Genomic DNA, 16347 nt, shown 5'->3' on the forward strand with positions numbered 1-16347 from the left:
GCGTCACAGATGTTGGTGAGTGAGCTGGGTGACGTAGCTAACAGTGCAATGATTTCTGCTGGGCAGCTACACAAGTGTGCGTTCTATTACACAATGGCTACAAATAGAGTAAAGCCCTACCTTAAATCTGCTGATAACATTCACTGAACTTATCCTCCTCCTCTGATTCTTTAAGGTCTTTATGCGTGTGCTTTCAGTCTTCACGTGTCAAGTAGTTGACACAGATCAACTCTGACATCCAGGAAATGCCAACAGCGAGGAAACAGCCGAACCAACAAATGAACAAATTCTTCCTTCTCTTATTTTTCAGTTCATGCATCCTTGATTTCTTTGCTCTCATTTCCTTGAACCTATCAGTATATCTTAGCTCCTCCCACCAGAGAAGTGAGCAAGTGAGGCGAGAAAAACATGTAGAGCGGAGCTAAGAGGCTTTTAACAATATCAGACATCCTTGCTTTAGTCGTTTTAAAGCAATGCCAGTTAAATATAGCACATCCATCGTTTCGTTACAGCAGACTACTACTAAAGTATTTGGTTGGGTCCGTGTGATGAGTGAGACTTTTAAGTCTGTGCCAGAGACAGAATAATTCTCTCATCCAGGAAATACTGAATGCAGTTTAACAGTTAAGATAACACAGAAACAAGTTATTCCCCCTTTTCTTATATTTTGGTTTCTACATCCTTGATTCCTTTGCTCTTATTTCCCCAATCATCAAATTGCAGCTCAGTCCCTCACACATGACGAGTGAACAGACAAGGTGAAGAAGACATGAAGAGAAAGGAGCTAAGACGAGAGGTATTCATGCCTCCGAGCCATTACAGCAATGTCAGTTAAAAACGATGTTTGGCACAGATGCTGCTGTCCATTGTTTTGTTGCAGCACACTCCTACATATTTACAGAGTCCTGTTTCCACTCCCTGTTTGTTATGTCTCTTTTATACGTCATTAGTAAAACACTTTACTCAGGATATAGTAGATCCTCCAGATCTCCCCTTTCCTGTGACTCAAACATGCTTCAAGTCGGCACATTAAGACTCATTACTGGGTCACAGCCTGCAGCACAGAAAAGAAGGGAAGGCAATGAATAGATAATGAATAGTCCTGTTGTTCATACCTGTTTTAGACAGTAGGGTGAGCAGTTTAATCCTTCACCTGTATTTAGGCATAAGAGAGCCATGTCTGCTTTGAGAGATCGGTTATTGTGATGGATTGTAGCTTTCGAACTTGGATGATGAAATCATCTACTTCCTGCAGGGTTATTGATCACTTTCTTTGATTTCTCAAGTGCATTCAAAATGATTCAGCTGCTGCTAGTGAGAAATAACAACAGTAATATCAGTAAACACCACCTCATGGATCACTGACTGCCTGACAGGCTGACCAGAGTATGTGAGACTGGGCCGAGCTCTCTTTCTGATTTAGTGATGTGCAGCAGGACCTCCACAGGTGGACAGTTCTGTCCTGGACTTTATACACTCAGACTTTCAGTACAAGTCTGAGTCAAGACACCTTCAGAAATACTCTGATTCTGCAGAGGTTGGATTTAATAGTGATGGCAGGAGGAGGAGTTCGAAGCACTGATGGATGATTTTTGTGGTGTGATCTTGAAACAATCATCAGCTGAAGTACAAGTACCTTGTACTCAGTACATTGAAAACAGGCTCAACTGGAAGATCAACACAGAGGCTGAATACAAAAAGGACATGAACAGACTTTCCTCAAGTAGTGAGAGCCTTCAATATGTGCAATCCTGTCTCTGTAAGGCAGAATAAATATGTTGATCATTATTAAATCATTTAGAAGAGAGAGACCTAATGTTTAATTCTTTTCCTGTAACTGTTTTACTCTTTGGTGTAGTTGAGGATGTTTTATTGTTCTTTCTTTGTGACTTTTTATACTGAAATTATTTTTTATGGTTTTCTGTTTGTCTCTTAGTGGTCATGACCAGGACAGTTTCTATGGGGATGGGGTTGCAGAGATGTGTGTAAGTCTGTAACTGTGCTTCCTGGTCCAAGGTCTGGAGAGCCACATTTTGGGGTTTTGAATCCATTCAGTCAGATTTCTATAAATGTGCGGTGCTCCATGTAAAGTATATAGTGTGGATGCCATCTCTCCTGATAAGACCACCTTTTCCCCAGAAAGCTCACATCACTCAGACAGACAGCGTTTTAACGTGAACCTGCAGCTAAACATGTTACTGCTGATCTGATACACTTTACACTAGATACTTTGGCCCATACCGACCAGTCTGTTTATATATAGGATTATTTTCAACACCTTTCAGACAGGTGTTGAAAATTAATGTAGTCCTACAACCAGGTATTTATATTTTGGGCAAGATAAGATACATAAGGACTTGACTCATATCCTGTAAATACTGCTTCTAGCAGCAAAGAATATGTATTTGGAAACAAAAATAACAAAACCTGAAATTAAAATTCACAAATAAAAAGAGGGTGTTGCACTAAAGACCTCACTGTGATCACTCTGATTTCTAGCATCAAAACAGGTCAAGCCATCAACAAAAATATAAAGGTAGGTGTTGGAGACCTTTAAGGTGGTCTGAACATAAAATGGCGCCATGAATTGATGTCAGACTGCACCTACCGTTGGAGGAAAACAAACAAACAAAACAACAACAACATTAAATAAACTCCAAAATTTCACATGAACGGCATTTTTTTTATGTCCCTGGCCTGCAGATGCTTTGGGTGAGCCAGGCACATCATACGGGGGCCACCAAAAATATTTGGATGGCAAAACAGAATTTCCTGTTTTATTATGCTGTTGTCTAATATGGGTTACTTGAAAAATATGGCAACAAAGGGAGACAGAAAAAATGATACGCCCATTTGATTCCCTGCTATTAAAGATATCACTGAAAATAAGTACATATGAAAAACAAATAAGATGTCGAAATCCATAATCATTTGTTTTGAGCAATAAATTTTGGGGGGCCCAAATTTTGCCGCCCAGCCCTGCCCTCCCTTTGGTGGCGTGGTGACATCCCTGGCTACCACTTGAGAGAAAGCAAGAAAGATAGAGAGTGTTGGGTGAGCTACACTGAGTTCTGTCAGCAGAGAGAGAGAGAGAGAGAGAGAGAGAGAGAGCTGTGCACTAAATTCATTCAAATGTTTTAGTAAAAACTGCCTCTGCTGTCATGTCTGTCTCTTCTGTTTTTTTTTTTTCTTACTTACATCAGAAAATGTTTCATGTGACTTCATCCTCATACAAGAGACACAGCTGTAGCTATAAAGCTAAGGAAAGTTTCTTTATGGCCCAGAGGTTGCTCAGCAGAGGATCATTTAAACGTGCAATCAGGACCACGTTTTAAGCGGACTGTTGTGACTGGCTGAAATGAAAAGACCCATGAAAATGTTATTAATGTTACCTTCTCATAAAGAAGGAGAACACATTCGGTCTTATTTCCATTTAAATATATATTTTTAAGTAATTAAAAATAAATCCTAATGATATGCCAGCTTCTATAATGATACTTGACAATGTAGAACAAACATGATGACACAAACTCCTAGATAACTTAAAAATCAACCAGTATTTTTATTGGAAATGAGCAGGACTTGTTTACATCATTGTTTCACAGAATAGCATTATCAAGATGTAACGATACCCAAACTGGCCAGCAGGTATCACTGTGGTTTCATATTGTTTTGAAATGTCAAAATAATTTCAGTGCAAATGCTTCAGACATTTCAGTGTTTCTGTTTTGTTCAAGCCTCAATTTGACCATCAAATTGTGGAGTGTCGCACCAAAGAGCTTCATTCAGACTTTGGTGCAACACTCAGTGCTATTTAGACTCAAACATGTTTCATGTGTGTTGCATTTTGTATTTTGGACTTCTCAACAATGGAGCCATCAAGGAAGCATTCCCAGGTGTAGGAATATTTTAACCTGGTGCCACCAAAAAATAGAGAAATAAATTTACTCTCAGTGTTTATTCAAAGTAAATATATTTACAGGTCTATATCTTTCATGGGGTGCTTTTGTTACTGTAAATAAATAGAATAATACAATATTATGTGGGAAATAAATAAATGTGAGATGAAAATGATAATGAAACTGATAATATCAATGTTTGTATTTCCATACAAACACAACACAACTGCCTTATTGCATTATGTCAAAACCATCTTCCCTACCCAGGATATAATTAACAATCAACAATGTTTCTCAATGTTTTATTTTTTTAATTATTATTTTGTAGATCGAATTAGTCAGGCAGATTTTTCTAAGATGAAACACACAAAACAAAGATGTGTAAAATGAAGTCAGGCTGTCGGGATATTTGAGAAATTCTTGCAATCATTTTAAAATACGTATGAAAGGTGCATCACACACGCAAGGCTTCTTTTGGCAGTACATAGACCACCGTTGCCAGCAGATGTCACCCGTGAGAGTAATGAAGCTTATGATCCAGTTTTTCACACAGTAGTTCAAGGAGGCAAGAAATTTCACCAGTGAACCCTGACAAGGTACACATGTGAAGTGAAAACCATTACAGGTGACTACATCATGAAACTCATTGAGTCAAAAAAGCAAAGGGTGGCTGCTAAACTAAAATATAAAACATGTTTAGAGTTATTTATCAATTTTTCGTTGCTACAAAATTCCACATATCTTGATTCATATATTTCATGTCTTCAGTTTGTATCTACTATGTATAAATTTGTAATAACTAAAGAGAAACCTTTAAAGGTTTGTCCAAAACTTTTGACTGTCATGTCATGTTGTTCCTGTCATGTCAACAGTCACTAGAGAAAGAGAAGAAAATGAATCAAAACAAAAGAAATAAGATGATGAAGATGAACACAAACTGTACTGGTTTTCTTTCCTCATTGTAAACTATAATGCTTGAACATATATATCCACTAATGATGCCTTTAGTTTTGTCTCATACTATGTTTGACTTTTTTATATGTTATTATATTATAATATAATATAGTATATTATTATTATATTTGGGTTTTCTGTACACCAGAAGAAAATTAATTGTGTTATGACCCAGTGATGTGTTTGTTGGTGTTGTGCCTCCCACCGGAGGATGGTGGCGGTATTTTCCCTTTTTTCTCTCCTAGGAGGTGGACACTTGGGCGTGGCTGCTAGGTATCTGGGTGGAGTCTCTACACACCTTCCGACTGGATAATTGATGGACCACCTCCAGTACTTAACGTCCGGATGACAGTCACCTGGGAGTGCTGTTTGGAACCCCGTTGACTCGGTCACAGAGTTGTGTGTTGTGTCATTGTAGTGCAGGCTGGAGTATTCACGTGTACCTCTAGCCTTGCCATGTAAATAATTGTAAATAAGTTAACCAGTGGCGGTCACTTTTTTGTTCCTTTGCTGTATAACTTTCACTGTCGCAGCCTAGTAGGCGTGAGAAGCCGTTTTCTTTTGTTGAACAAGTTTTCTCCTGTTTTTCGTTAGATAGTTAGGTAAGTGACTTGTCTTTTGTTTTGGCTTCTTTTTATTTTGGTGTAGGGAAGACTAGGGATTGTTTTATAGGGAGTTTTGTTTATTGTTTTGGCATTGCTCACTGCTGATGAAAATAAATGGCTGCTTAAATACTTAAAAAAGGTGTCGTTGTTGGGGTTTGTGCGTGGGTGGGAAGTGAGTGGGGCAAACTATTTGTTACGTTTATTTACTTGCCGGGACCAGAACGTAACATATTGGGGGCTCGTCTCTTTTGTGTTCTTTTTGTGGCTTGTTTTCTTGGTTGGCGGTTTTTTCTTGTGTGGGGGGGTGTGTGTGTTAGGATGGAGTTTAAGTTGGAGGAATTCACTCTGAGCCCGTCTGCAGAGACGTTGGGTAGGTGTAAAAAGGCTGACCTCTTGCTTATTGCTGATTTCTTTGATGTGACTGTGCCGTTGACTGCGAAGAAGAAAGAGCTTAGGGAGCTCCTGTGTGTCCAGTTGACGGACAGGGGGTTGTTTGGTGAGCCGGGTCCTGCAGGGGGGGTTGAGCTGGGGGCTGTTGCTGGTGTTTCTGCCCCACTGAAAAATCTCCCTTTTCCACCTAGCCCTTCTGTGGAGGAGCTGCGGGTAACGCTGCGCATTAAGGAGGTGGAGCTAAAGAAACAGCAGTTGGAGGTGGACGCTATGCACTTGAGGATCAGGGCTCTGGAGGTGGAGGGGGGAGCCTCTGTGTCTGCCAGTCCTCCTGTGCCTCGGTTAGCCCCGCAGTCACCATCCCCGCAGGTACCCTCCCCGGAGTCATCATCCCCGCAGTCGCCATCTCCGCAGCCACCGGCCTTGATGCCAGGTGGTGGCTTTGATGCGAGTAAACACATCAAAATGGTGCCGGCGTTTCGGGAAACTGAGGTGGATTCGTATTTCACAGTGTTTGAGCGTATCGCAGGTGCGCTGCACTGGCCAAAAGATGTGTGGTCTCTTCTACTCCAATGTAGATTGGTGGGGAAAGCTCAAGAGGTGTGCACCGCTCTTTCTCTGGAGGACAGTTTTGACTATGATATGGTGAAGGCTGCTGTCCTGCGTGCTTACGAGCTTGTGCCAGAGGCTTACAGGCAGAGATTTAGGGATGGGAAAAAATCCGCCAACCAGACCTATGTGGAGTTTGCCAGAGAAAAGAAAACTCTGTTTGATAAGTGGTGTCATGCTACAGAAGTAAAAACCTTGGAAGACCTGCGTGAGTTGGTGACGTTAGAAGAGTTTAAAAATCAACTACCAGACACTGTGGTAACCTACTTAAACGAACAGAAGGTTACGACTCTCGCCGCTGCTGCTATACGGGCTGATGAGTTTGTGTTGACACATAAAGTGGTGTTTTCGGCTCCTGCTCACAGTTTTCCGTCTTCCGGTGGCCCGCCCCGATGGTCTCCAAGGGGCACCCGCCGTGCCATCTCCTCATCCGTTGAGAACCGCGTGTGTTTTTTTTGCCATGAGCAGGGACACCTTATTGCGGTTTGCCCTGCTCTGAAGAGAAAAGAAATGACCAGGGAGGGTACATCTCCTTCCCCAATAAACCTTCTACAGACAAACTCTCCTACTTGGGGGGAGGTGATGGCACCCGAAAATGATAAAGTAGATAAGGAGTTTAAGCCGTTTGTGTCAAACGGCTTTGTTTCCTTGATAGGAGAAGATCGGCGGACTCCTGTCAGTATTTTGCGAGACACTGGTGCGAAACAGTCGCTCATTCGTGAGGGGGTCTTACCGTTTTCAGCTCAATCCTGTTGTGGGGCGGATGTGTTAGCCTGGGGAGTTAGGATGTGTGTAATACGGGTTCCTTTACACTTGGTGCAGCTTTCGTCTCAGTTTTTGTCTGGTGAGGTTAAGCTTGGGGTGCGACCCCAGTTACCGGTTGCAGGTATTGACATCATCTTGGGAAACGATCTAGCTGGCGGCACAGTTTTTCCGTCGCCAGAAGTAGTCGATATACCACTTACAGATAACAGTGGTTTCGATCGTGCCACATCAAAGGCTGTTCAAACCGTCAGTGTAAAGACATTTAGGCAGAGGAGAGGTGCGAGTGGATCCCAGCAACAGCAGCAGCAGAATAGGAGGCAGCCCAAGGGGACGAGAAGAACAAATATTCAAACCACAAGGGTCGCTGAAGCCACCATGCAATCAGACCCAAGTAGATTCACTTTTCAGGACAGTCAGCAGCAAAATGCTGAAACCAGGCCACCTGCTAGAAAAAGACAAGGACCTCGACGGCATAGGGACCGCAGAAGAGGCCAGCTGATGGTGGCTAATGCTCCATCTCCCACCCTTAAATTTGACACAGACTTTGATTTTGATTCCTCCAACGCGCAATTCATTAAGGAGGCGCTTGAGAAGAAGTTACAGGAGGGGCTGAATCTAAAAGATGGGAATTCTGAGGGAAGGGAAAAGGAGGGGTTGCAGCTGAGTTCAGGGGAGGATCATTTTGGTCCAAAGTGCTACTATGACAAAGCAAAGTTTTTCTTTGACAACATCTCATCTGATAATGGGCTCAGACTGACGTGGGCAGAGGAGCGAAAGCGCAATCTGGAGACTTTTGGTGTCCCTGGGCGGTTCCTGAGGGGCCAAGGATTCAGAGGTGGACGCCAGTGTTTTGGGGGCGGGTGCAGTGCTCGTGCAGGAGGATGAATGGCATTGACCACCCAGTCTGTTTCTTTTCTAGAACATTTCTAAAACAGCAACCAGCGCCTCATGCGTTGGTCCTTACTCCTACAGGATTTCAACATTGAGATCCGATATATAAGAGCTTAGAGAATGTTATGGCTGATGCCCTCTCTAGGTCGTAAATCAAACATCTTTGTGTGGGGTTGGATGTTTGATTTTTTTTTGGGTGGGGGAAACTGTTATGACCCAGTGATGTGTTTGTTGGTGTTGTGCCTCCCACCGGAGGATGGTGGCGGTATTTTCCCTTTTTTCTCTCCTAGGAGGTGGACACTTGGGCGTGGCTGCTAGGTATCTGGGTGGAGTCTCTACACACCTTCCGACTGGATAATTGATGGACCACCTCCAGTACTTAACGTCCGGATGACAGTCACCTGGGAGTGCTGTTTGGAACCCCGTTGACTCGGTCACAGAGTTGTGTGTTGTGTCATTGTAGTGCAGGCTGGAGTATTCACGTGTACCTCTAGCCTTGCCATGTAAATAATTGTAAATAAGTTAACCAGTGGCGGTCACTTTTTTGTTCCTTTGCTGTATAACTTTCACTGTCGCAGCCTAGTAGGCGTGAGAAGCCGTTTTCTTTTGTTGAACAAGTTTTCTCCTGTTTTTCGTTAGATAGTTAGGTAAGTGACTTGTCTTTTGTTTTGGCTTCTTTTTATTTTGGTGTAGGGAAGACTAGGGATTGTTTTATAGGGAGTTTTGTTTATTGTTTTGGCATTGCTCACTGCTGATGAAAATAAATGGCTGCTTAAATACTTAAAAAAGGTGTCGTTGTTGGGGTTTGTGCGTGGGTGGGAAGTGAGTGGGGCAAACTATTTGTTACGTTTATTTACTTGCCGGGACCAGAACGTAACAATTGAAATTCCAGTAATCTCCGTGGCCATAAAAAGACCTTTTGAGAGTTTTTCCTGCCTGCTGTTTTGTGATATTTTTCCAAGTAGCAGGAATATCAGCAGGTTCTGTTTTATACTGTTTGGCAAAGTCCATGTTGTACTTTGCTATCACATATTTCCAATAGTCTGATGCTTCAAGGCTCACATCTGGAGAGATACGCCAGTCTGGGTAAATTTCCTTGTATCTCTTGTAAGGGTGCCATTCATAGTTTGTATCACTGCAGCGAAAACACTGGTCACTGACCACAAGAGAAGAGCATATGTCAGCGATCAGTTTTTGTGTATTTGGCCAACTGAATCCTCCCAGACCTTGAGGTCGATGCAGTGAAGCAAAGTGCTCAGTATGACCTATTCCTCCTGCATCACAGGGAGCTTTGCAGAATGGACACTGTTTGCCACAACCAACCAGTCTGTTGAAAAGCTCATTCTGGGGCTGCATATGGAGATGCTGTAGTTTCATTTCAAAGCTTACATTTTTAAATTTTTTTCTCAGATCTTGTTCCATCTCATTCACATACACTATGAGCCAGTCAGCAAACTGTTTCTTGTCAGCATTGTTCAGCATCATGAAAGCACCAAGAGCATCCTGGGAAATGACCAGTTTATCACCAAGTTCTTTACAAATATCTTCAACAAATCTCCCCAATTCAGAATCAGTATTTCTTGTTTTGGCTTTGTTAATGGCATCATTTATGCTTCTGATACATGACTGCAGACGTCGGTCCTCAAACTCAGATATTGTTGACACAGTTGAAAAGCGTTCCACTATTTTGTTGTGTATCCATGTCTTGACATACTTCTCATATGAGTCAATATAGCTCACATAGTTTTTAAAATCATCCTTTGAAAGTAAATCCAGTAAAAGTGAATACTGGAAGGACATTCGTGTGCTGAACTGCTCACATGTCAGCATTTCACCAGTGATATCAGGTCCCAGGGATCGACTGATAAAATCTTCAACAGCAGGCTTCAAACATCGGTTGGTGAATTCTTCTGCCTTCTTCTGACACTGGTCTCTTTCATGGAACGCATCAATGAAATCATCATGAAACTTTTCCTTGTTTTTCATTAGACATCTGTAGGGATCATTTGCTTGGATGAAATCTTCGTGCATCTTCTGAAACTCTCTGGCTGCAAATCCACAGATGTGCTGTTTCAGGGAAACTTCAAACTCAGTGTCTGTCTTAACATCTTGATTGTTTTGTAGTTTCTCATCAATCGTGTGTAGGATCTCCTGGATGTAAGTGTCAGTGTAATTGTTTTTTCTTTTTACTGTTTCACTCACAAACAGAGTGCAGGCATCTATGATGCTGTCAGCCAGTTCTTTTAAACTTCCAAAGATAAAAAACATCATTCCTTCAGGTTTATATTTAAAAGGCTCTTTTCCACAATCTTGCAGACTCTTTTGACTTAATAATTCACATGCATGACTCCCCCTGTGTGAGAGATTGAGTCTCAGGCAGTGAGATACGCTGGTGAAGACACTGAAGGTCTTTTGTTCACAAAAAGAAAGTTTCTCCAGTGTTTCATTCCACATCTTATCAAACTCTTTGTCCAGCTCTTCATCACTCATCTGGACATTTTTCTTTCTGCATTTATCTATCAACACATGAACTGCCTTTTCAATCTCTTTTTTATAGTTCTCTTTGATTTTATCAATTTCTCTCATCCCCTCTCTGATTTCTGCTGCTGCTGTGAGCTGATTAAAAACAGATCTCTCCATTTCTTTTCGAAGGCTCTTTGCACTGTTTAAGAATTCCTCTTTGTATCCCTCATCCAGATAAACATGAACATCTGTTTGCTGAAAATAATGTGTCAGATTTTCTAGAAGCTTTGTCTCCCATGTGGACAGCACTGTGGAGGCTTCACTTTTCAAACATGTGAGAAATTCTTTCATGTCAGACGATTCAGATTTTGCGGCAACTTTACCAAAATTGGAAATTCTTCTTTCTGCATTTGTTACCCAGGTGTACATTTCTTTTCTGAATTCCCACTCCCACTTGTTGAATTCTGTGCAGAGTCTCATGTATGCATCAGCTATGAGGCTGTTTCTGAAGCTGAAGATGAAGTTTTCGTGCTTTACTGCAGTCCACAGACTTGTCATCCACTCTGTAAACTCAGAGATATCATTAGCAGATGACTCACAGTTTCCCAGCAGTTGGATGATGTGTTTCTTGAGCTCATATACAGCCTCACTGTAGCCTGCACTGACTGGTGCCATTGGTGGGTTTCCATTCCAGAGTCCAGGAATGTACCAGTTCCCAGTGTCTGGACTGTACTCCATCACATCAGTGAAGCTCTTGTTCTCCTCTTTCTTTTCCATTTTGGCTGCTGCCTGGGTCATCTCATTTAACTGTTCCAGGAGCAGTTTCCTGTCTCGTAAGTTCTTCTCATGGGCTGAAACATCGGACACATTCTGGTGAACAAACACACATTTAGGCTTTTTGCCCACCTCCTTCATCCTGAGAAAAGCATGCACAACTATTTGTAGGATGTCCTTCATTTCAGTTGAATTCTCCATTGCAATATTAACAATGGTGATATCACTCAGCCCCACAACAAGTGTAGCAAGCTCATTGTCGTGCTCATAGCTGTTGTCTAGTTGTGCAGGTTCTGGTGACTTTAAGCCCTCAGTGTCAATGATCAGCATGAAGTCACAGTTTAGGACTTTTTTCATGTCTTCATTGATTTTGATGAGCAACATAAAGGCACCTCGAGTACATCGACCACTGCTGACTGCAAACTGCACTCCAAACATGGTGTTAAGGAGAGTGGACTTTCCTGTGCTCTGAACTCCAAGAACTGTGACCACCAGGATCTTTCTGTTTGAAGACACCAAGTCACTGAGCTGAGAGAGAACATCACTCACCCATCTGAGAGGGATGTTGGATGCATCTCCATCTACAAGCTCAAGAGGAAATCCATCAAGCAACAACTCTGCACACAGTTTGGGCAGATGCTGCAGCTGTTGACGTGCTGGATCTGTTTGTGAAAGGGACAGTGAGGTTTCATAGATCTGACCCATTTCACGGAAGAAGTGTTCAGTCCCCAGTGAGCTGTTAGAAATTTGTCTGTCAATTTCTTTGATCTCCTCTTTGTTCTCAGAATTGTTGCATTTTTCTTTATATTTTTCCTGAAGTTCAGAAAGTTTTATGCGAGACAGGTTATCGAGGTTCATTCGCATCCATTTCAGGAAATAAAACCTCTCTGTTCCTGGGCTTGATATTGCATTGATGAAACATGTCATAGCTGTTGACATGTCATAAGAGTTCTGCCTTTTCCGCAGTTCTTTTCTGTCTTCCTGAAGTTGACTTTTGTAATCTTCTATATTTCCAGAGCCAACTTTTCGAAGGCGAAATTCTTCCTTCTCTAAGCAGGTCAGTTCTTTCCATATTTCTCCTTGCCGAGGAAGGTGATCTTCTTTGTATTTAAGGATGTCTTGAATTTCTGCAGTGATGGCCTCTGCATTTGTCTTTGCAGTCTGGCACTCTGGAGAGTCTTCATCAACCAGGATTCCCAGGTCATGGGCAATGTCTGCCATCTGCTCTATTGTCATCTTCCCTTTCTTTTCTTTAATTACAGTTCTAACTTTTTGCCTCAAATATTTTACAAAGTCTGCATCATTTCTTTGTTTTTTCCTAATAATGATATTGTTCTTAGTTAAGCGCAAATTAGTTTCTACCTTCTTTAAAGCATCCAAAGTGCAGCGTTTGCTCTCACTGTTACCCACCAAGAAGATCTGTGCCTTGTGCTGTTGGTTAGTAAGTAGACTGCACTCAGAGTCCAAATTGTCAAAGAACACAAAAACTGCTGCAGATGTCTGACACAGAAAGGAGTATTGTGTTTCAAATGAAGCAATGTCCCCACGAAGGTTAGCTACAGCCACTGGTTGACTGAAAATATCAATGTTTGTGTTTCCACAAGGAAGATACCAAGTAATTTCAGTCAGTCCGTTTGAGATTTTTCTTGGACTGTCGCCACACTCCATGTTGCGATGAACAAAGGTGTCATGGTACTGCTGAGAATTGCTCAGAAGCTTATTGAGAATCTCTGACTTGGACAAGGAGCACTCACCCAGTCTGACAAAGGAGATCATTGGAAGTTCAGAGAGAACGATTCTTTCTTCAATGAAGCCCTTGGATTCTAACAGAGACTGAGGTCTGTACTTTTTAACAATGTCTCTCATGGCCCACAGCATGAGTGTGCACTGTTTTGTATCACAATTCGGAAGCAGCAGAGGCACAGAAAACTGACATGTGGACATTTTTAGTGCCATTTCCTGCTGCAGAAAACCATCAGAACACAGAAAGAGAGCAGCGATTATGTCGAGTGGGTTTGGCATGTCATCTGTGTTTGAACTGTCCAAATCCTCTGCATTCCCTGTTTCATCATCAGACTCACAATCTGATGTACATGTCATATTCCTAGCTGCCACATTAACCATCATCAGTTTCTTTAGAAAATACCATGGAAAATCTGAGTTACTCTTGGCAGGTTCATCATTGATGGTCGTCTTATCAATCTCAAGTATTTTGCTCAGTGACAGTTTCTTTGTGTAGTACTGTTGTAAACCAAGACCTTTTAGTAAGCACTCCAGGTGTGTCTCTGTGGATAAAAAAAAATCTGTTATTTCATTGTCATTTTACAACATTTTACATATCCAAAATCAATCTTTTTTATTCAAGATCTTAAATACAATCATTCTCATAGCATTCTATCAAGAATGAGTACAAAGTACTAAGTTACAATTGTGTACACTTCATTTTTTTAATTTGTTTTTTTCTGAAATATATTAACTCACCAGTGACTGCAGTAATGCTGACTCCACTGCTTCTGATGTTCTCAAACACAGAGTAGAGAGTGAATGTGTATTGAGTTCCAGCAGTGAGAGATGAGACTGTGTGAGTTTTTGGTCCATCTTCATTTGGAACACTGATGTCTGTCTCTGTATCGTTAAACTGGAGAATATAGCTGATGTTGTTGTTGACTTTATCCCACTGCAGAGTGATGCTGTTCTCATGATATTCTACTGTTATGAAACTGTCAGCATTTGGAGGAGCTGGAACAGGAAGAAAAGAAAGACAAAACATCTGTGTAAAGTACATTTCTACTGAACTAATCTTTGATATCTAAACCTGCAACAATTAATCCAGTATCTGATTGCGTCCATCCCCTCCTCACATCATTAAAAAGGCCAACCAGTCAACTTTACATACATTTTATGAGGTAACAATGCAAGTATGCTTACTGTAGTTATCTGGTTGCTGAGTTTACCGTTAGAATTATTAACTGTATTTGCTGTCTTCAGACTATATTTTCTGTGAAACAGCACAGTATCATGAAAAACCTATTATGACCTGTGAATATATTCTAAACTAATTCACTGAACTGCAGAGAATGGCTTTCTTTTTGCCACACTGCATATTGTTGAAATATATGTACTCACCAGTGACTGCAGTAATGCTGACTCCACTGCTTCTGACGTTCTCAAACACAGAGTAGAGAGTGAATGTGTATTGAGTTCCAGCAGTGAGAGATGAGACTGTGTGAGTTACTGGTCCATCTTCATCTGGCACACTGATGTCTGTCTCTGTACCATTAAACTGGAGAACAAAGCTGACATTGTTGCTGACTTTATCCCACTGCAGGGTGATGCTGTTCTCATGATGTTCTACTGGTATGAAACTGTCAGAATTTGGAGGAGCTGTAACAGGAAAAAGGGTGGAAAAATTCAACGGCTTCATCTAAATATCAAACTAACTAAATGAGTTCTAGTTTATAACATTTTTGTTTGATGATTTGTCCATTTTGTATCCAAGAGTGAAATCTCATTCAGACTGGGTTCATCTGTCGAGTCATTGTGGTGGTGTCCGCCTCTCAATTTGGTGGGCACTGGCTCCAGAGGTGAGTTTGACTAAACAGACCATCCTCTGGACGCCGTTTAGTTTGCCCACCCCCAAGGCCCTATATGTATATGTTATGAGAGTGTAAGTAATGTGGATGTCTCGGTTGTGGAATAAAAGTGAGGCACAGGTGGCCAAGAGGGGACAGAGGAGGAATGCTTCCCCTGCACCTCAGTGACACACCTGTACCTCTTGGCCCTGCATGTCTGGTGCTGTGTGGTGGTGTACTGGAGCAGGAGTAGGGAGGCATGTGGGGATGGGAAGGGAAGGGAAGGATTGGTGGTGGTGGTGGTGGTGGTGGGGGTCAAAGTACCCCCTCCCTGGAGCCAGCTTCTCCGCTGAACCCGGTAGGCACCCATGTTCCCTGGAATCCACCAAGGGCAGGGGACCGGGACTATCCGCACCGGGGCCACAGCATCAGCACTGCCAAGCCCCAATGAGCCCGGGGCAGCCCACCCGACCATGCCACAGAGGAAAAGTACACCCACCTTACATTCAATGAGCTCCCAGACTACATAAGACAATAGACACCCAGGTCGAGTTCATCCTCCACCTCTACTAAATCCTTCCTCTAAACACAGAGTGAACTCGTGGAGAGCAGACACCGCCCGAAAAGGATGGTAACAATCTCCCTGCCAGCTCAAGAGGCTCCCACTTCCATCGATGCACCAGAGGTCCCCCAAACTAGGGCTGGACCCTTTACAAACCACCTTTAGTTCCATTAGAGCAAGCTGAGAAACATTAAAAAGTGTAACCCTAGTCACGGTTTATTAATAAAAATAACGAAAATTTCACTAGGCCAATATTCCCACCACCCAATTCATGCCATCGGTAAGGACAGAGCCAATGAGTTGAATGGAATTTTGAACAGATTCAACACTGCTGTAAATGCTCACCTCAATACTGACTTAACTATAGTCAGCCTGTAATCCACAGCCACACCCTTCTCTCTCCCCACATTGCACCATAGCCTCCTGTGAACATCCTGACATTCCTCCCCCACCTGTCACATTCATTCATCACCAAGTTCAGAGGCAATCAGAAGACTCTACTCAGGCAAGTCTGCTCAACCAGAAGCAGTGATTGCCTGTGTCCTCAAGGGCTTTGACCCCAGCTTTGTAGAGTCTTTCATAAACTGTTCATGATGTCAAAAGTCGCTGTGTGCAGGCAGAGAAAGACCCAAATGCAAAACTCACGGAAGCAGGACGTGAACTCAAAGCTTTATTGCTTGATGAAAGGCAAAAAACAGAAACAATGCAAAACTAAACAGGGAAATTCTAATATTAATTTACTCAGGGGGACACAGGGAGAGACACGCAGCCATGAGAGAAGACGCGACATGGAACGGAAGGAGACGCGGACATAAATACACTGAAAGATAACGAGGAATGTGGGAGCACACGGGGAAAGCAGC

The 16347-nt window shown here is 42.3% G+C and overlaps 2 protein-coding genes across 2 annotated transcripts; one reads left to right on the forward strand and one right to left on the reverse strand.

Moving 5' to 3' along the window:
* The first annotated feature begins 5776 nt into the window (after positions 1 to 5776).
* Positions 5777 to 8107, forward strand: LOC145423085 (uncharacterized). The gene has a single exon (XM_080295216.1). It carries the CDS (start codon positions 5777 to 5779, stop codon positions 8105 to 8107), a length of 2331 nt encoding a protein of 776 aa, XP_080151342.1.
* Positions 8108 to 8962: 855 nt separating this feature from the next.
* LOC145423089 (up-regulator of cell proliferation-like) lies at positions 8963 to 15292 on the reverse strand. Its single transcript, XM_080295223.1, has 3 exons — positions 15123 to 15292; positions 14627 to 14715; positions 8963 to 13635 (listed from the first exon to the last, which is right to left on the reverse strand). Exons 1-3 carry the CDS (start codon positions 15290 to 15292, stop codon positions 8963 to 8965), a joined length of 4932 nt encoding a protein of 1643 aa, XP_080151349.1.
* Between the last annotated feature and the right edge of the window lie 1055 nt (positions 15293 to 16347).

Source organism: Astatotilapia calliptera, chromosome 3, assembly GCF_964374335.1.
Source record: "Astatotilapia calliptera chromosome 3, fAstCal68.1, whole genome shotgun sequence".
Lineage (NCBI taxonomy): Eukaryota > Metazoa > Chordata > Actinopteri > Cichliformes > Cichlidae > Astatotilapia > Astatotilapia calliptera.

Excerpts from the sequence above, each read along its gene's own strand:
- LOC145423085 (XM_080295216.1), top strand. The coding sequence starts at position 5,777 with ATGGAGTTTAAGTTGGAGGAATTCACTCTGAGCCCGTCTGCAGAGACG.
- LOC145423089 (XM_080295223.1), bottom strand. The coding sequence starts at position 15,292 with ATGGGTGCCTACCGGGTTCAGCGGAGAAGCTGGCTCCAGGGAGGGGGT. Across the intron at positions 14,716-15,122 it reads CAGACATGCAGGGCCAAGAG|TTTCATACCAGTAGAACATC; the intron begins GTACAGGTGTGT and ends AAATTCTGACAG. Across the intron at positions 13,636-14,626 it reads CTTTGTTCTCCAGTTTAATG|AGACACACCTGGAGTGCTTA; the intron begins GTACAGAGACAG and ends TTTTATCCACAG.